The sequence below is a fragment of the Acinonyx jubatus genome, chromosome B4, assembly GCF_027475565.1.
Source record: "Acinonyx jubatus isolate Ajub_Pintada_27869175 chromosome B4, VMU_Ajub_asm_v1.0, whole genome shotgun sequence".
NCBI classification, from domain to species: Eukaryota; Metazoa; Chordata; class Mammalia; order Carnivora; family Felidae; genus Acinonyx; species Acinonyx jubatus.
The window spans coordinates 75,418,781-75,440,247 of record NC_069387.1 but is presented as its reverse complement, the minus strand read 5'-3'; the positions used below and the strand labels follow the sequence as shown (position 1 = coordinate 75,440,247).

Below are 21,467 nucleotides of genomic sequence, written 5' to 3'. Positions count from 1 at the left end.
ATGCTCTGTCTCTCTCTGTCTCAAAAATAAGTAAAAAAAAAAAACGTTAAAAAAATAAATAAAGGGTGAGAGGTAAAGAGAGGAGAAAGGAGACTTCAGCCTTAGGCAAGGATAAGTGTAAAATGTCTATAGGATTTCCAGGTAGAATTCCAGGTATGGAGAGGGATCTGGCTAGAGTTATAGGGTCTGAGTCATCTCTAGGCAACTGGTGGGTAAAACCAGAAGGTAGATGATGTCATCTACAGGGAATATGTAAGTGAACAATGAGGACCTAAGACAGAACCTTGAGGGACCCCAGCATACAAGGTAGGGACAGAGGAAGGGAAACCTATAAAGAAGACTGAGGAGTGGCCAGAGAAATGGGAAGAACCCTAGAAAAAAAAGGGGTATCTCACAAAAGCCATGGAAGGAGGGAATTTTTTAAAAGGGGAGGGGTAGTCAGTAATGTCAAATGCTATAGAGGGATCAAGTAAAATAAAGCAGAAGTGTCCACTGCATTTGCCAGTTGAGGCAAAAGGATGTGAGTAGGTAATTAAAAAAGAAAAAATAGGGGCACCTGGCTGGCTCAGTTGGTAGAGCTACGGGACTCTTGATCTCTAGGTTGTGAGTTCAAGCCCCACATTGGGAGTAGAGTTTACTAAACAAACAAAAAAAATTTTTTTAATAAAAAAGGAAGAAACAATAAACATGAAAAAAATGCTTAGCCTCACTAATAATAATAATAAATGTAAATTAAAATAACCATGAGGTATAAATTGTAATCTAAACAGTTGGCAGATTTTTTTTATTGGATAATAATTAGTATGTGAGGAAATAGGAACTCTCACATACTGTTAGTATAGTTACCATACTATACTGTTCGACACCTTGCTTTAATCACTTAATATGCTTTTTGATATCTTCACATGTAAATATAGTATCTAAAAAAATAGAGTATATGAAAATAGGTTAAAAAATTTGAGAGCATATGCACCAAATCATTGGCAGTGGGTATCTTGGGTGGCAGGCATAGGAAAGTCGAATAGGGAAAATAAGAGCATACATTCAAGGCATGTGTACATTCCTATATTGACTGTGACTTTTTTCCCCCAATGAGATTTTTATTACTTTTGCAACTGGGAAAAATTATTAATAATAAGATTATAAAATGAAAATATTAGAGACCTAATCAGTGATCTTGACTGGAGCTACTTCAGAAGTGTTTGGGCAGTAGAGTTAGTGTGAATATAGAGCGTTCAAGTAGAAATAGCAACTACAGACAGTGCTTTCAAGACCCTTAACTATAAAATGCAAGAGATAAAGGAAGACACAAAAGTTGAGGGATGGTTACTTTTTTTTTAAACACACTTTTAATTTTTAAATAATTTTGGATTTACACTAGAGTTATTAAGATAGCACAGAGACATTATCAACAATAGCCAAACTATGGAAAGAGTCCAAGTGTCCATGGACTGATGAATGGATAAAGAATATGTGGTGTATACACACACACACACACACACACACACACACACACACACACACACCGGAATATTACTCAGCCATCAAAAAGAATGAGATCTTGCCATTTGCAACGATTTGGATGGAGCTAGAGTGTATTATGCTAAGTGAAATAAGTCAGTTACAGAAAGACAAATACCATCTGATTTCCCTCATATGTGGAACTTAGGAAACAAAACAGATGAACATATGGGAAGGGGGGGGAAAGAGAGGGATGCAAACCATAAGAAACTCTGAAGGATAGAGAACAAACTGAGGGTTGATGGAGGGAGATTGGTGGGGGATGGACTACATGGGTGATGGGTATTGAGGATACTTGTTATGATGAGCACTGGGTGTTATATGTAAGTGACAAATCAGTAAATTCTCCCAAAACCAGTCTTACACTGTATGTTAACTAACTAGAATTTAAATAAAATTTTGGAAGAAAAAAAAGAATATTACAGAGAATTCTGATATGCCTCTACTTACCTCCCCCTAATGTTAACATCTTGCATAATTCTGAAACATTTATCAAAACTAAAAAATTCACTGATACAATGCTATTAACTAAACTATAGAATTTATTCAAATCTCACCAGTTTTTCCCACTAATGACAGAGGGGTTGCTTTTTTTTTTTTTTTTTTTTTAATGTTTGTTTAGTTTTGAGAGAGAGACAGAGCTCGAGCAGGGGAGGGGCAGAGAGAGAGGGAGAGATGCAGAATCCAAAGCAGGATCCAGGCTTTGAGCCATCAGCACAGAGCCCGATGTGGGGCTCGAACTCACAAACCATGAGATCTTGACCTGAGCCTAAGTCAGACGCTTAACCGACTGAGCCATCCAGACGCCCAAGGGTTACTTTTGGACAAATCCACTAGACTTGTCAGAAGTCTGAATTGTCTCCTGAAGAACAGGGAGAAATATCCATATAAATTAGTAGAAGTGACTGATCAAATGAAAGAATACTTGTATTCTACCATGGAAAGCAACTTAGAGAAACATTTGGGAGCAAGAGGGTACATTTATTCCTTTAGCAAATAGTGGGATCAGGTTATATGATAGCCTAGATTCCCAGAAGTTTACTTCTCCTTTTCTCTTCCTCTTCCACATACATCTAGGAAACAGAAATAAAGACCATTAATACTGCCATCAGTTATATTTTCAGGTTCCTTTCAAGCATGCAATATAGCACTTCTTGAAATCTATGCTTTGGTCACTCATCTCCATAATGCCTAGCTACCACTCTTCTGAGAGTCTCTCAGCCTAGGAATTTCTTCCCTTCCTTGGAGGCTATACATTCAGGTAGTCCATATTTCCAACTCCACTGCTGTCTCCTACCAAACATCCTCCTGCTTTTAAGATGAAGATACCCCTGCTAAGATTTCAACACTAAAGCTCATTTGACCCAGCCTCTATTTTACGGGTGGAATAACTGAGACAAAGAGAGGAAAGGACTTATCCAAGGCCATACATCTCAGAATGACAGTGCTGGGACACATCCCAAAGTCAAATGTTCCTGCAGAAAAGACATTGTGTTGCATTTCCAGGTTGTGCCTAATCTGGATTCAGGCAGCCAGTTCTGATCCAGAGGCAAATCTGCCAAGATTCTCAGCCTTGCAGGGTAGAGTGAACAGCGTTCTGGATGTCACTTTGAGAGAGGAAGCTACAGTAATGTAGCAACTACCAAGGTCCTTGAAACCTTTCAGTCTCCATGACTTCCCACTGCCTACTCTAGGAAACTACTTGGGACAAAGTTAAACCCTTGATACAAAGGACATCAACTAGAATTTCACCTTATTTTGTGCCCCACACTCCTACTCTGGTACAGTGGAGACTGTAAAGAGAAAGAACAAGAAGAGACTGTAACCCAAGTTCAGGATTTGGGAGATGACTGGCTACTTACTGTGCTTGATCATCATGAGGTATGGCTGGAGGAGTAGGGAGGGCCACCCACATAATATTAATTGTCACCACTAAATTGGGTGCCTGTTTATGTCACATACTGCAACTACATGCTTTAATGTAGTCACATCTGTTCTCCATACTAGCCTAGGATTGTGGGTTGCAGAAATTAAACTTGCCCAAGGTCACTTGGCTGGGTGGGGCTGGATTATACTAGTAACAGCTGTTGTTGTAGAAAATACAGATAAAGAGAAGAAAATAGAAGTGGCCCATTATGCCTTATCCAGTGATAGCCCAGGCCATCGTGCTGTCCAAACTGCTTTTAGCAATTGCTCTTGTTCTACACCTTCTTGCTGCCTTACCTTCCCCAGAAAGCCTGTAACCACTGCTGCTTCCCCATTTTTTGCTCTCCTCACATCCTAAAGATCTGGACACCTGGCGTTGCCTGGGTATGTTGCCAAGAGTGATTTAAGGGTATGTGGCCTTTAACGCTGTCCGACCATGCAGCCCTTTTTGTCCCCACTTCAACACTTTTGGACCTGTTTCCTTTAAGGACTCCTTTTAGGGGCGCTTTGGGTGGCTCAGTCGGTTGAGCATCCAGCTCTTGATATCAGCTCAAGTCATGATCCCAGGGTCGTGGGATCCAGCCCTGTGTTGGGGCTCTGTGCTGTGTGGAGCCTGCTTGAGATTGTTCTCTCTCTCCCTCTCTCTTTGCCCCCCTTCCCCACTTGAGCTCTGTCTCGCTCTCTCACAAAAACAGAAAACAAAAGAACTCCTTTTAATAAAAGAGCACATTTACTCCTAGCTACGATGTCCCCTAAGGGATGTCCTCCACCCATACCCGTTTTGGGACACTGCCGTTACTCCATCCCACAGATCCCTCCCTCCCTGGTCATCACAAGTAAAGTAGAAATGGTCATTTTCAAGCTGCTTACATTAACATCAAAAAAGTTTTAATATTCTGTAGCAGATTTTTGTGATAGGACGATGATGTATAGTTTTATTTTTTATTCATTTTTATTAAATAACAAATACACATTTATTGTAAAAAGAAAGAAAAAAAATACAAACGCCCACAATCCACAATCCAAAGTTAACTTATTAACATCCTGATGTCTTTTCTTCCAGCTATGTTTCTGCTTATATTTATAAATACACATGTGCATTATAAAGTGGGATTATGCTGTCTTATAATTTGCTTTTTTCCGCTCAAAAGCATCTTACGAGCATCTTTCCATGTCAGTAAATACACTCTGATCACATGGTTACTGAGAAAAGTAGTGTCCAGTTCCCAAGACAAAATGCCACTTAGATTCTCAGGGCTCCTATTTAGGCAGGGCAAGGGCAGGGCAGGTGAAGTTGGAGACCGGGATGACTCATCCATTGTGTGGCAGAAGGTAGCATTGAGCAAAGCATGTTGCCAGAGTTAAGGCAGCACCGGTGTCCAGAGCAGTTTTTTAATTCTTTTCCAACAAGAAAATTTTTGGGGGCTTCTTGTATCTCTGATCCGTTCATGCTTCTACCAGTGAATCATCTTGTCAGTAAAGATTTAAACACTAAAAAATCAGGCAGTTGTTCTTCTGTAAGTTTTTTTTTTTTCCAAATCTTGGTGCTACTTGATGAAGTGAATTCAGAAGAATAATAGGGTGAGAGACTTAATTCCCAATATAGCTGCTAATCCTGTTTAATTCCCCGAAGTCTTTCAGTCCTAGGTGGTTTGTCCTTTCTTTGTAGAAAGACGGGTGAGTCACAGACCACAGGAACGGAGAGAGCGCGAAGGTATTGGAGTTCGTGGTTTGTTGGGAACTGGGGCTGTTCGCTTTATTTATAGGAAAGCTTTCAGAGTCTGGGACATGGAATTTCACTTCATCAAGCACATTTCCTCGGTTCTTGAAGAACAACAGTGGCAGTTTCCAGGTTGTTTGCAATCTGTCTTATGTATAAATTCGTTCCGTTTCGACCCAGGTGAAAGTGGCACTCCCTGAGATGTGAAAACGTGTGTCCTGCAATCAAGAAAGTGGGTGGTGGTGTTTTCATATGAAGCTTGGGTGTTTTTCTACCAAAGGATCTGTGAAGTAGTAAATTTCCTGATAACTGAGAATTTACACATGGACAAACATGTAGCGAAGAGCAGGGGAAAAAAGAGGATTAGGTTCTTATGTAAAAATAGAATTTGATTGTTCATATGCCCGTAGATTATGTCAGATATGATGAAATATAATTTATGCAAATACATGTAAAAGTCTGGTGAGTTCTTTGGGTTTCTTTCAATAGTTTCAATCCCTGATGATTATTGGTATTGGGTGGTTTCAGCTACACTGCCTCTTTGTTTTATTTAAAAGAAGGAAAAGATTCACCATGTAATTTTGTGGTATGTAATGAGGAACTTGTATTAATGCAGATTTGTGGTATTTAAAGTACCTAGTATTTTGCTTTTTCTTTCTTGTTTTTCTTATTAATCTCTGGATAAAAATCCCTCGTCTCATTAGATCTGGGCTCTCCTTTCTTCTCATTTTGTCCTTATAAGGCTATCCTGTTTTATCACTTCCTGCTTCAGCTCCTGACTTTTTCTCTCTTCCCCTCTCCCTCTCCCGGGTGGATGCTTTCTCCATGTGGCAGGACTGTAACTGTTCCCAGCTGTCCGAAACGCCAGTGGACCAGGAGCAGCTTAGAGTTTTAACTTTCATTTTACAAAGAACAACATGTTTGAATGTTTCAACAGGCAAGTTATAACTGGCACTTACTTCTTGTTCTTCTAGAACACTGAAAATCTCCCCCAGCACGTTAGAAGGGGGATCCTGACTGTGTTAAAGAAGAAGTGGGAGAACCCAGCCCTGGGAACGGAGTCTCACACGGACTCCCTGCAAAACGGCAGCGCTGAGGTCAGACACGGAGGCAACCGTCCTCCCGGTGAAGTGGCAAGAAGGTCTGCCCCTGGAGCCGAAGCTGACCAAGAAGAACCCGTCCATCCCAGACCTAGACTAGGATCGCCTTCTGAAGCCCTCAATCGGTATCCGTATCCCCGCACCCAGGGCAGTGAGCATCTTAAAGACCACTCGAAAGAAAGTAAAAAAATGGAAAATTGTCTAGGAGAATCCAGGCATGAAGTAGGAAAACCCGAAATCAGTGAAAACACAGAAGCTGCAAACAAAATAGAGAAATATAATGTTCCGCTGAACAGGCTTAAGATGATGTTTGAGAAAGGTGAACCAACTCAAACCAAGGTAAGGACTGGGCCGGTTTCAAACTGGAGAAAGGCAATTCAAGTAATTAACTCTATTTTTCTGAACTAGACAGTTTGAGTAGTGGCCAGCATGTCTTTCAATTCAATGTTAAATGAATTAAATAAAAGTCTTGAATTATGTACAGAGATGCTAAGATTTGCGGATCTCTGACCCAGTTTCACGTGAAATCAGGCACACACAGGGATTCAGTTTAATATCTAGAAATGAAGAGAGTTTGAGGCTGATTGGATTTTGTTTTTGTACGCTTGCCCTTTTAATTTGTCTTCCTGTGCCTTTTGTCATTTGTAGCTTGGGGGGGGGGGGTTGGGGGGGTGGAATTTCTGCTGAATCTCTCTCCCCTTGGACACAGCTGCAGGCTGAGTGTTAAGGCCAGAGTTTAACATGAAGACTAAGGCTTGGTTGTCTCTTTGCTAGTGGACTCCTTCTCCTCTGAACTTCCTCATCTGTGCCTTCCAACAAATGTTTTCTATCAGCTAAAATCCTCTCCCAGGAAAAATCAATGAGGGTAGCCAGACTAGCTGTAGCCTTCAGGAGTTTTGACTTGCAAATGCACAGAGTTGCATTTTCCTAGGACTGCTAATGAAATTTGATCCTTCGTGTGGATTGCAGACCGGGTGCCCAGAGGGAATTACTTAACTAGAAAATGAGTTACATATGCTGGTGACTTATAACACAATCCAGGGGCGGCAGAGCTGGTAAAATTTTCCAGTTTTCTCATACTTTCCTGCATATCTGGCTTTGTACATGGGGATGGTTTGTTACAACAGTCATTATAATGAAATAAACAGATTTGACAGGAAGCAAAGCCATCATTTTCTCTACATTCCATCTAGATGGGAAAGCTGAAATTTTTTAAGCTAAATATTTGGCCCAAATCCCTACATGTGTGAAGTAATGGTATAAGGCCTTCTTTCTGAGACAAAAATTCGAGAACCCGTCCAATAATCTTCAGTTATGTTTGACGTGACTTAGTTTATCTCTTCCCATAACTTGCAGTGCCTGTAGCTTTCCTGACTAGAACAGTTCTTGGATGTTTTAAGGGATCATCTATTTAAAGGATGTAGTAAGAATTTTTAAAGGTTTGCAAACCTAGAACCCTTTCCTCTGCATGAGTTTTAGCTCTATTTTAACACTGGAACCAGTTGGCAAGAGATGTAACCACAAAGCAGTTTTATGACTTTTCTTAAACTCTCATCCCTCTGTTTTTAGTCCTCTAGGGCCTGCCAACTCCCTCTTTCTCCTTTATGGTCTTAATAAAAAAAAAAAAAAATTAAATTTAAATGGGAAGAAGAATTTTAAGTGGAAGGGAAAAAATGTCAGAAATCCTAAACAGAGAGGAAGGGGTTTTTGTTGTGACTCAAAGCACCATTGTAAGTCTCCTCCTCAGAGACCCTGTTAGGGGCAGGACGGCTGATGTCATGCTAGCACACACAATGTCGATTCAGTGCAAAAGCCTGGTGCATGTCGAAACTGGCCTAAGGTAGGAAATGACTGGGATTGCAGCAAACAAAAATGCTGATTATGTGGTAGGATCTGGTGAGAGACTTTTTTCTCATACATGTCTGGCGAGAGATGTGTCAGAACAAGCCTATCATTTTGTGGCTGGTCAGAAGTGAAGAAAGACTCCTCATATAAAGAAAGATCCATCTAAATCTCTAATGGCACTGGACAGCCTGACTGTTAATGGTATAGGAAAAAGGGGGGAGGGGGGTGAGTGTCTAAGTTGACCTGGACTTTTTAGATGGCTTTTAAAACTTCCTGACTAAACAGTCATTTGTCACTTAATGGAGTGCTTAGTCAAACAGAGCTGCCCTTGGTTTTATAGCGGTTTCTAAGCATCATTGTGTTTCATTTACTTTGAAAAGTTTTATCTAATATTTCCCAAAAAAATGCTAAAGTTTTGTCTACTTTAGCTTGAGGAATAACTAATTAGTTCGAAACTGGATTATGGTTATTGTTAACATGATTTCAGCTTTAACATGGATAAGGCTTTAATCAGGAAGTTACATAATTGGATCTTTGGAAGGAAGCTCTCACAAATATGGTAGGGACACTAAAAATCTTTTTCGGAGCAAGAGCCTGCAAGAAAGAATGTATACTTCAGAGCTAACAAATGAGTACCTCAGTGAGACAAATGAATATAGTAGGGACAAATTGGTTCCATAATTAAATTTTAGAGAACTGGACTGAATCTCAACTAACTAGCTGGTCAGGGGCAGGGAGCACATAGATAATGAAATACATGATCTGTCTAATGTGTTGTCCTAAATCTTTTTATCAGTTATTTACAGGAGACAAAATTAATTGGCCTGACTTCCACTTTTCTTAGTTCCTCTTGTTCCCTTTTGCCCGAGATAGTTTCTGTTCTTGTCCACTTTTCTTCCTGATCTCTCTGCCCTCCTGGTTTTTTCTTTCTCCTTGTGAAAAAATCTCCTCTCTTTCCATGACTCTAAGACATGAACCCCCAAACTAGGTTCTGATCCTCGGTTCTTACCCCAAGTTTCAGCCTCATATTTCTGGTTGCCTGCCAGATCAAACATCTTTCTTTGAATATCCCTTAGGCACTCAAGTTCAAGAAGGCTACAAAAGAATCCATTGTCTTTCTAACTAAAAACCTGCTTTCCCCAGGTGTCCCTTAATACATCACCATGTACCAAATCTCTTCGTCTGTGAAAGTTGGGATCAGTTCTTCCTTCTCCGTGTTTCTTCTTCCCAGTCGGTCACTTACTAAGCCGTCTAAATAAGCCTACCCTCTGTGCTTCTCAAGTATGTGCCATTCTGTCTGGTCCCATAGCATTGCCACCACCTCCCCTGTCAGCTTCTCTTTTCCTTCCTCCCATCCATCCTGTACACTGTTGCTATTTATCTTTCTAAATAGAGTTGTAAATTAGTTTACCCTCTTCATTTTGATATCTCAGGATTAATCTTTATTTAATATTTGGGTCCTCCACAATCTGAGCTCAACCTGCCTTTCAGTCTCTAGCCAATCTTATACTTAAACTCTGTATTAACTCCTCACTCTCTAAATTATTCCTGCCTATCCCCTGCATTACTGCCTTCTGAAATCTTACTCCTCAAGGTCTATCAAGACTGTGAGGTCTTACCTCCATTTCTGTCAGATAAGTTAAGCAACCCTTCTCATTCTCCTATAGAATTTTCTTTTCACTTCTGTTTGGGCACTTATATCATGCTTCCCCTTAATAGTTGTGTATAAATTTGTATACTCCCAAAGTCTATAATTTCTTCCAAAGTAACGATGTTTTTCTTCCCCAGCGGTTAGCACAGTGACTTAGCTCTTAGTGTTTATTTAGTTAAAGGAAGAAACGAAGCTTAGAATTCAAATAGCTTATAAGTAATAAGAATTGATTAAAGGCTTTTCTTCACTTACTCTCTACCTTTGGTGAATAGATACATTATCCAGGTCAGATGTTTTAGTTGAACGTGATGGTTCTAATTCCTATGAACAAATGAGCAGTGGATGGATTAATATAACCTACCATCATTACTAGGAAAAAGAAACTCCCCAATGACATATACTGAAGTGGTTTAGCACTTCTATCCTCATGTATATGTTGATCTGGATTTTTGGTAGCTGAGGTAACTATTCTGTACATCTTTTTATGAAAAAGATAGCTGATTAACTACCTAGTCCTAACCAACATTCAGTTGTCATCGGGTTGACATTTGAATCCATAACCTTTAGAAACCAGGATGTGGTTATTCAAAAAATTAAGTGCCCCTTCTTTCATGCCCAGGAATGACCAACCACTGTAATGAGCATGTGACAGGCTCATTAAGTCTCACTTCTTTCTGTTTGGTTCGTAACATATTTGGTTCACACAAATCCTTGGCTAGGAGAGTAAAGACCAAATATTTGGATAATATATTTCTACCTTCACAACCTATTTAAATTATTGTCTTTGGCTTGGGTCGATGGAACCAGTTAGGTGTAATACAAGAAAATAAGACTAGGCTGTGGATATTCGTTGATTGTTTTACAAAGATGCAGACTACTGCTTCTTCCATGTAGTGCTTCCATTTTCTAGGAGAGGAGTTAGATAAAGAAAGAAAGGAGAGAAGAGGAGAGAATACCTCCTCACCAAACGTCATTGTTTCCTAAAACACATAAACTCACTCATTTGCTCATTCTTTAAGACTAAACAAGGATGGGAAATAGTAATGACAAAATGATAAGTTTATCCACAAGTGAAAAGAATTAAAACTATTTAGAAATTTTGTTTCTTTCTCCTTTTATCCCTGTTTATTCATGGTATATATTTTTTTTAACGTTTATTTATTATTGAGAGACAGAGAGAGACAGAGCACGGGTGGAAGAGGGGCAGAGAGAGAGGGGGGCACAGAATCTGAAGCAGGCTCCAGGATCTGAGCTGTCAGCACAGAGCCTGACACAGGGCTCAAACTCCCAAACTGGGAGGTCAGGACCTGAGCCAAAGTCGGATGCTCAACCGACTGAGCCACCCGGGTGCCCCTATTCATGGTACATTTTAATGCTTCCACTTAGTCGTATTTTAATTGTGTTAACTTGTCTTATATGACAAAGGCAAAACAGTACATTCAGCTAAAATAGAAGAATCTAAAATAAAAATGGAAGTTTCCCTTGTCCCAGCCAGCCCCCTTTTCATTGTTCACTACTTCTCTCCCTTTCTACTCCTACGCCCTTAAATTTCCCTTAGAATTTCTGTTCCTCCTTTTACCGGGATGACTGTATGAATGGCTGGCACCAAAACACCAACAAAAGCTGCACTTGTTAATGGGAGAGTAAAACCATCCTTCTTCAAACAGCCTAATATTTTTGTGGTTTTTCTTCTTGTAATTTCCTGGAAGCAACATCGGTATCTTGTTCACCTTTATGTATCTCTGGTACATGACAGTATATATGTGTTGGTGTAGTGGAGCAAGCCCTTGAGCAAATAAGGTCACCAAGCTAAAGTTCATTAGATGTTTTATCCATAGCCAACCAATCTATAATCTACCTCAAAGAAATAATTTATGTTTGCCTTCTTGAAGGATGGGTAGGTGTCCATAGGGAATCTACAGTGTTATAAAATTATCCATGACATTTAATTTTCTCCTTTCTTGGGTAACAACTGCATGTGTTCTTTTATTCACTTAATGTTATCTTAATAACATTTTTCGTCTGCTTTCTTAATGTCTTTTCTTTTTTTTAATGTTTACTTATTTTTGAGAGAGAGATCGAGTTGAGTGGGGGAGGGACAGAGAGAGAAGGAGACACAGAATCTGAAGCAGGCTCCAGACTCTGAGCTGTCAGCACAGAGCCTGATGCGGGGCTCAAACCCTTGAACCATGAGATCATAACCTGAGCCGAAGTTGAGCACTTAACTGACTGAGCCACCCAGGTGCCCCTTCTGCTTTCTTAATGTCTTCAGTAAGTCATTTGAAATTATATTCCAAGAAGAGGAAAAGAGACTTGAATAACTGTCCATACACTATAGGGTCTAATGTAGTCGTCCAAATGTTGGGGAGTATATCCTTAATTTGCTTATCAGCAAATCATAAATCTTAAATTGACCTGACATTAAACCTCCAATAGATACATTGCTAGAGCTTTCAATATGGATACGGTAACTGGTTTTGTTAAATAAACACAAGAATTATCTTTGGTTTTCTATCAGTGCCATCTTTCTCATATTAAAAGTAATTTTTTTGCCCATTTATTGTAGTCACCTGTGCTTTATAGCTTCTTTTATAATTTCAAAATGTAAGTACACTGTAAATACAAGTGTTATTTTAACTGACCTCTCTTTATAGTGGATTATTTCTCATAAAGACCTCACACCAGTGTAAATTACGTTTTATTTACCCTTAATTAGTAACTCATTAATTCTTTCATCTTTTGTGGTAAGGTAATAATGGATCCAGGTGTAAAGATGCCAGTCAAGGAATTCTGATATTTTTCACTATGGCTGTCCTTGATGTACCAACCAGAGACCAGTCATCTCTTTTCTGTTTACTTTCAGGCCAACTAATTACTTACTGGTTTCTAGCTGGTTTCATTATAATAAAACATGTTGAGAAGTTAAAAACATGTTGAAAAGTAATGTCAGAGGAATGGAACATTCTATTTGCAAGGTTGGCTGCATTAGAATTTGAAGTAGCCAGAAAGACTTCATTTACGCCCCAAATATGATATCATACCTTTCTGGTATCAGACTCACTCCTGGATTGGACAGTATAGGTGTGTATACCCGGATGAGTATATTAGTCATTTCCTCTAGCCTTTTAACTCACTGATGAGTTACAGTGAATGAAGAGTCCCTATCTAAATCTTTGACATAGGGACGCCTGGCTGGTCAGAGGAGTGTGTGACTCTGGATCTCAGGGTTGTGGGTTCAAGCCCCATGGTGGGTGTCAAGATTACTTAAATAAGCAAAACTTAAAAAAAAAATAAAAAGTTTTAAAAAATGTTTGACATAAATCCTAGAGCCATAAGGGACTGTAAAGTTATTTAATCCAGCTCACTGCTGTCAGTTAGGATGTTAAAATCCCTAATTTACAGATGGAAACAGCTAAGGTCAGAGAAGTTTACTGATACACCCAATGTCATTTGGCTAATTAATATCAGAGTAAGGACTGAAATTGTTTAGTAACATCTCTACCATGTAACAGTATCTTCATTAATATTGTAGTAACTGTTTATTAGATAAAAACAACTGGCCATGGCCTTACTTATCTGAAATCTAAGGAAGCCAGGAAAAAATTTAAATATATGAACAGTTGTATCCTCAAAGACTTTAGCTCTCTATCTTCCCTCTTCCCACGCTTTATAGTCTCATAACTGAATTTAAAATTTTTTAAGTTTATTTATTTATTTTTAGAGAGAGAACATGAGCAGGGGAGGGGCAGAGAGAGAGGGAGAAAGAGAATCCCAAGCAGGCTCCACACTGTCAGTGTGGATCCCAATTCAGGGCTTGAACTCATGAACCCAAGAGATCATGACCTGAGCCGAAACCAATAGTTAGACACTTAACTGACTGAGCCACTCAGGCACCCCTTGTAACTGAATTAGAAGCCTCAGGGCAATGAAGACAAGAAACATGCTGGAATGCAAGAGATTTGAGGGTGCTTGGGTGGCTCAGTGGTTTGAGCATCAGACTCTTGATTTTGGCTCAGGTCATGATCTCATGGGTTTGTCAGTTCAAGCCCTACATCTGGCTCTGTACTGACAGTGTGGAACCTTCTTGGGATTCTGTTTCTCTCTGTCTCTCTCTCTCTGCTTTCTGTCTCTCTCTCCCTCCCTCCCTCTCTCCCTCCCTCCCTCTCTCCCTCTCTCCCTCTCTCCCTCTCTCCCTCCCCCCTCTCTCTCTCTCTCTCTCTCTCTCTCTCTCTCTCTCTCTCTCTCACACACACACACACACACACACACACACACACACACACAGTAAACAGAAGAAGAAAAAGCCAAGTAAACCAGGAAAAACCAGTAACTTTTATCAGGAAAAAATAATAAAACAACTGTGCACAATGATATGCTATCACTGCATGACTAGTTTTTACATGGTTTTAGTCCCTGTGTGCTGTTTTGTGTGCTTTATCTTTTGTTTGGTCTTTTTTATATTGACTTTTCTATGTATCTTCCTAGTTCATGTGGTTCTCCGTTTATAGCAATATAGTATTTCATTATGGTTTAATTATGCCCCAGTAATTAGATATTTTTCGAGCCTAATAAAAAACTCTAAGCATCGTGGCAGAAACATTTTGTTTTTAGTTATTTTAGGGGGAGAGCTATATTACTAAAGTGGTATTCTCATGACCAAAAGTATATAATTCATTAAACATTCTTCTTACATATTCTCAGCTGTTCTCAAAGATTGTACTACTTTATAATACTATTAGCATAGCCTAAGAACATATTTAATTCTCTAGCACCTTGTCAGCATTTGATTTTATCATTGTTATCTATTTATATTAATAAATTACTTCTCGTTCCTTTTCTTTTTCCCCCTAATTGTAAGAATATACACATAGTTGGGGCGCCTGGGTGACTCAGTTGGTTAAGCATCCAACTTGGGCTTAGGTCATGATTTCGTGGTTCATGAGTTCGAACCCCATGTTGGGCTCTGTGCTGACAACTTAGAGCCTGGAACTTGCTTCAGATTCTGCCTCTCTCTCTCTCTTTCTCTCTCTCTCTCTCTCTCAGCCCCTCCCCCGCTCACACTCTGTCTCTCTCAAAAATAAACATTAAAAACATTGTAAAGAATATACACATAGTTTTTGTAGAATGCTTAGAATACAGAAAATATAGAGAAATCCCACAACCTGGATGCAACTGCTCCTTCTATATATTATTGTTCTACTTAAAAGATCTTTATTTTTTCTGTTTTTTTTTCTACCTGAAGAAGGCAATGTTTGTCTCTCAGTACTTTGAGAAATTAAGGCTAGGTTTTGTCTACATGCTATGGATAGTTCAGCAAAGTCCTATTTTCCCTAAAGGCCATCCTTCCTCTACCCTTGACTTTCAGGGATGAGAGTCTGAAGGAAGGTCAGACTTGAAAGGTTGAAGAAAGTGGTTGAGAGAGGTAGAAGGTAAATTATAAAGTGTTGAGAATCAACTTTTAAACAGAATTTTTCCTAAAAATTATGGGGATAGGAAATCCTGCATTTTACTTGATATTTGAGACCTCACTTACTATATTTCTTTAAGAAAATTTTCCAGAGAAAAGAAATTCTGCAGACCACTAGCTAAAAGCCCTAAGCTCTTGTTCTCCTAAGGGTACGTGTTGATACATTTGGTTTAAGGATTCTCAGTGACTATTTAAAGAGGCGTTCCCACTAATGAGAGTTACTATAGTCAGCTGACAGGAAGGAGGACTTGTGGGTTGGGGGGAGGCCAAGCCTTAGGAAATTCCAGAAAGTCTTAAAGTGTCTTGTCTTTTCTCTCTTCTCTTAAAAGGCTCCCTCAGGCATCTGAGTAAACAGGGCTGAAATGTGATAAAAGTGTGTTACAGAAAAGTATTTCAGTATCAGAATTCCTGGGTGTGTGTGTGTGTGTGTGTGTGTGTGTGTGTGTGTTTCTACTTCCTTGAGAAATATTAGAGGAAACTCCTCCTTCTTCCTGTACCTCAAATTACCACTTATAAAATGAGGATCATAAAATTCATCGTAAATGCTTCTGAGTTTTTGTTATTCTTTAAAAAAAATTTTTTTTAACGTTTATTTATTTTTGAGACAGAGAGAGACAGAGCATGAACGGGGGAGGGTCAGAGAGAGGGAGACACAATCTGAAACAGGCTCCAGGCTCTGAGCTGTCAGCACAAAGCCCGACGCAGGGCTTGAACTCACGGACCGCGAAATCATGACCTGAGCCGAAGTCGGCCGCTCAACCGACTGAGCCAGACAGGTGCCCCGAGTTTTTGTTATTCTTAATATTTGAAGGATTTGGAGGTGAAATGGTATCAAAAGAAATGCTTCGTGCTTTGCCTGGAATCTCATTAAAAGCTTTCCCATCTCAGAGCTGTGGTCCTCCTCAGAACCAGCATCAGTATAACTTTGATTTCCAGAGACATTTCTCTCTATTTCTTCTTTAAGACCAAGTGGCTTTGCACAGTCACTTTTTTAGTATTTGGAAGAAAACAATTCCAAGTACTGATACCCTCATGAACCTGAAGGCTTTAAAAAAGAAAAAGGCTCTTGACTTCATTTAACCTGAAGGTTTAAATTAAAAGCGAGCAAAGATGGAAAATATTATGCGCCTAAAACCAAAGTAAGCCTCTGCCCTGGCAAGGCATATGTCCTGGTTCTAAATGAGCTTGCTGCCAGTTATGCCAGTGCAGGGACTCTGCAGGAGGCTGAGAGGGACTTGACCATGAGTACAGACAGAAAACAGCTCTCTGCAGGTTGCAGCAGATAACACATACTCTTAGAATTGAACTTTACCTTTGACAGCATGTAAATATTGGAAATATTGCTTCAGTATTAAGGATTCAGAAGCTGTTCCCTTTCGGTTAAAAAAAAAAAAGTGTATTTGCAGGCTCTCTCCCTTTTTTGAGCCCGGAAAATTCTTTTATAATACTCCTCTTACAGTGAAGCAGCATTCAGAATAAGTCTTTGGAATTTCCTTTACTTTAATTATCTGCAAATGAACAATGTTTTGAAGATGAAAAAACGTGGATGGAGAGGGTATCCTGCCAAACTTATCTGTTTGTTTGGCTGATGATGTTCATTATCTGTTGCATCATGTAAGTCACATGGGTGTGGTTGATGTTGGTGCAGCTTACCTGAGTATGGTGTGGCAAGGTTAGAGTTGCTATCTATTATTTTATTTTTTTTTATCAATTCATAATGTTAATAGCAAAGCCGACTGAAAATAAATGATATTAAGTATATGTTGAATTTACAAGAAACTATTGTCATTGGTGTGGTACAAACAAACCAGCCTGTGGCTCTGATTTCTGAAGCGGCATGTTTTCTGTCTCAGTGGAGGTGGGGGAGGATTGAAAAAATGATAGTTCACAGTCTCAAACTTTACTGTTGACTTGATTAGCTCATTGAACGTAAAGGTTTAATAGCGATTTACTAATGTTGAATTCAGAAGAGTGCTAAGTGTTTTACTCTTATCTCCCGTCATACCAGATTTCAGATATCTTTCCTACTTCAAGTTATCTGGAAATAAGTTGAGATTTGAATGATAGGATCTGGTTGAAGGCTCTCATTACAAGCTGAACAAACATGACATACCCTCTGTGTACCATGTCTGGGAACATTCTGTGACACTAAATGACTTTCTCTTGAGTTACTTTTCCAGGCTTAAAAATTATAATTTGTAACTTTAATTAGAGATCTACCCTAGATGTGAGAGATATAAATGTAGTAATTTATAGGAATCACAAAATAACGTATTAAAAAAATCTGTACCACCCACTTTTCCATTTAAAAAACAAAAAACATGGTCTCTGCCAGGGACACACAATAAGCGTTGTAATGGAAGTGTGGCCAGGGACCTTAGAAACAGAGGGAGGGCAACTTAGATTTAGATAGGAGAGATAAGGTGTACTTCACAGAGAGAAGGTTGCTCAGCCTCCCCCGAATCTTGAAGGAACAGACAACCAGAGGGACAAAAGGGTAATGGGAGAAGGGAACTCATGTATAATATGGACCTCACAGCAGTTTGCTTTTCCTGGAGGGTAAAGAGTGAGGAAGGGACCAGATGTAGAATGGGTCTTCTGTGACATACTAAGCACTTTAGATTTAATGTAAGGAGTGATTAGGAATTTTTAAAGAATTTTGAACAAGGGAGTGATATAGATTTATATTGGGGGATAATTACTTTCTATGACTTGGGATAATGGCAGCATCATACAGACTTGATTGGAAGGTATAGAAGAACTGATTAGAAATGTAATGCAATAGTCCAAGGAAAAGATGACGATGGGAACCAAGGCAGCAACAGCAAGGATAAAGTGGGAGGGAGCAGGGAAACAAAGAGCAGGTAGGTAACAGCCATCGATCCGGACTTAGCAGTTTGGGAGACATGTCAGTATCATCTGGGGCATGAGGATTCACCTCCATGCTGTTTAAATTACTAAATTTTCTGGTTAAGCTGATTAGGCAGTGATTATTACCAGAGAGAATTACCTATATACAGTTACTTATTTTTCCCTGGGCACCTGTGAATATGTACTGCTTCATATTTATAATGCTAAAAACACATTCTGTGGAATGTAAAAACAAATGTAAAATCTAATTCCTTGTGGATTTTGTTAATAAAAGAGATTTGCAGACCTCTTTTCTGAACATTCATCAAGATTTCCCATCTCCTGTGTAAACCTTCTTGCTGGGTTTTGTTTTCCAAGCAGATTCTTCAGACCCAAAGCCGTAGTGCAGGTGGAAGGAGGATCTCTGAAAACAGCTATTCTCTGGATGATTTGGAAATAGGCCCAGGTAAGCAGAGTTCCATGTATGTGAAGTTCCCTAGGAAATACTCATAAGTAGCTATACCTTTTGGTCTCATGCTCAAAGCTTTTAGAGAAGAGTGGCACAAATTAAAAGGAAGTCTGTGGGGTGCCTGGGTGGCTCCGTTGGTTGAATGTCCAACTTTAGCTCAGGTCATGATCTCTTGGTTAGTGGGTTCAAGCCCCGCTTTAGGCTCTGCTGGCAGGTCAGAGCTGGAGCCTGCTTCAGAGTCTGTCTCTCTCTCTCTCTCTGTGTTCCTCCCTCACTTGCACTCTGTCTCTCTCTGTCTCTCTCAAAATTAAACACATTAAAAAAAGTTTTTTTTAAAGGAAGTCTATTTGTGAAAGCCAAGGTGTACCCTTGTGGGATTACAAGGTAAATAATGCCAGCAGTTTTGGCTTCATGGGCATCTGGGGCTTGAGGGCTGCCATGGATGGGCGGTTCCCTCTGTCAAGATTGGTTATCCTGGGGCACGTGGGCAGCTCAGTCAGTTAAGCATCTGACTCTTGATTTCAGCTTCGGTCATGATCTCAGGGTCATGGAATCAAGCCCCGTGTCGGGCTCCACGCTGTGTGTGGAGCCTGCTTAAGATTCTATCTCCTCTCTCTCTCTTTCTCTCTCTCTCTGCCCTTCTCTCCCACTTGTGCTCTCTCTCTCTAAAATAAAAAAATGAAAAAGATTGGTTATCTTATATTACTGGTGGTAACAGAATGCCTTGAGAGCATAATTACTATGTTTTGAAAGGGGCATTTACAAGCACTTCACAAAAGAAAAAATTAACAGGCAAATTATCAGCCTCCTGATAAAGAAATGCAAATTAAAATGGCACCCCCGCTTCTTTGTACTTTTTTTTTTTTTTTTTTTTTTTAGAGAGAGAGAGAGAACACAAGCAGAGGAGAGGAGCAAAGGGAGAGAGGGGTGAGGGAGAGAGGGGCAGAGAGAGAGAGAGAGAGAGAGAGAGAGAGAGAGAGAGAATCTTAAGAGGACTCCATGCTCAGCACAGAGCCCACTGTGGGCTTGATCCCACGATCCTGAGATCATGACTTGAGCCAAAACCAAGAGTCATATGCTTCACCAACTGAGCCACCCAGGTACCCTTCTTTGTATTTTTAATACAAAGATAATACAAAGAATTATAGTAGCCCAAAATTTAGAATCTGAAAATCATTCAAATCCCGTTTTATCTTCTTATAAAGCACATTATTTGCATGCTTCCAGGTCAACTGTCATCTTCTGCATTCAACTCAGAGAAAAGCGAGAGCAGGCGAAATCTGGACTTACCACGCCTGTCAGAAACCTCCATAAAGGATCGAATGGCCAAGTACCAGGCAGCTGTCTCCAAACAAAGTAGTTCCACCAACTACACAGTATGTGTTCTGTACCATTCATTCATTCGTTCATTCCCTCATCTGGCAAATGGTCACTGAGCGCAGAAACTAGAAATGTCTCCCAGACCCTGACTTGGAGCCCTGGCTCCGTCCCTGGTCCCCAGCCATTCTCTTTTCTTGTAAATCCTACCCTAGCCTCATTCAAAATCCTTACCGTGTTCTAATACTGACTTTGCTTTCCTAGGCCTTATTCCCACCCCACTCATTTTTGTGTGTGTGATGTTATCATCCAGTAATATTGAGAGTTTTCCTGTCTCTTCTACTTAATCTTGCTGTTGTTGCTAAAAAAGTGTCATCTGTTAGTTTTAACAGAAACACTTATTTTTGTTTTTTTTTTAATTTTTGTTTTTTTACATTTATTTATTTTTGAGAGACAGAGTGAGACAAAGTGAAAGTGGGAGAGAGGCAGAGAGAGAGGGAGACACAGGATCGGAAGCAGGCTCCAAGCTCTGAGCTGTCAGCACAGAGCCCGATGTGGGGCTTGAACCCACAGACTGTGAGATCATGACCTGAGCCAAAGTCGGATGCTCAACCGACTGAGCCACCTGGGTGCCCCATTTTTGTTTTTGAGGAAAGAGAGAATACTGGAGAGAAATATAGGATATATTCAACATTAATGTTGTACACTCATCATCACTGTCTAATTCCAGAATATTTCCATCACCCCAAAAAGAAACCCCATATCTGTGTAGTCACTCCCAATTCCCCCTGCTTTCTGTCTTCAATGGATTTACTATTCTGCACATTTTATATAAATGAATCATATAATATGTGGTGCACTTAATCTTTACCTCTTATGATGTAATGATTTTCTAAAGAAATAGTATAGTAGATAAGTAAAGGGGAGGGGGAAATAACAAGATGGCTTGCTCAGTAATCACAAAATTTGTTATTCTAAATAGGATTTTCCATTTTAAACTTTCCTAGGCTTAATTGGCAAGCTGACACTACAGAACTGCTTACCAGAAGTTACCTTTCAAATGCCATTTATTCATATATACACATGCATATAGACACCGTACATATGTATATTTTATGTGTACCTTTCAAACATTTGATCCTTCTAAGATTTAAAAATACAAGCTATGAACCTATTGGTGTCCTTTTTTTTTTAAACAAAGTTCCAAGAAGAGCGTTGAATTTTACTTGTTCCTGGGCAGACCGAAACTAGTATCTATTAGAAATCATCACATGTATTCCAGGAGTGGAGCCTTCTTTTCCTCATATTATTAAGTATGCATTCTCTAGTAGCAGTTACCCGTGGACTCTGTCTCTGGGCAACGAATAATTTCATCGTGATTTTTCACTGTGGTTTTTAGAAGAGAGGATGTGCATAATTTGATAGCAAAGTGGAACACCACAGGCTCATTATTCCCTGAGTGTGAAAATGAGCAAAATTAGACTTAGAAGGCAGGTCAGGAGATAGGGCAAATGGGTGATCTTTGGAGCATAAGTCCTTCTTTTCAAGATTCTGCTGCTTCTCAGTCTTCCTGCTATAAACATTCCGACCAGGTGACTCCC

General features: G+C 39.6%; 1 protein-coding gene across 5 annotated transcripts in view; it reads left to right on the top strand.

Moving 5' to 3' along the window:
- Positions 1–21,467, top strand: part of LIMA1 (LIM domain and actin binding 1) — an 83,320-nt gene that overhangs the window by 42,771 nt on the left and 19,082 nt on the right. For 3 of the 5 annotated variants that reach the window (XM_053226219.1, XM_027036106.2, XM_053226218.1), the window contains 3 exons: positions 6,142–6,606; positions 18,459–18,546; positions 19,777–19,925. In XM_053226219.1, the coding sequence (XP_053082194.1) occupies positions 6,142–6,606; positions 18,459–18,546; positions 19,777–19,925 (702 nt within the window). The remainder of the gene's footprint in view (positions 1–6,141; positions 6,607–18,458; positions 18,547–19,776; positions 19,926–21,467) is intronic. The other 2 variants (XM_027036108.2, XM_027036107.2) reach the window with 1 other exon arrangement.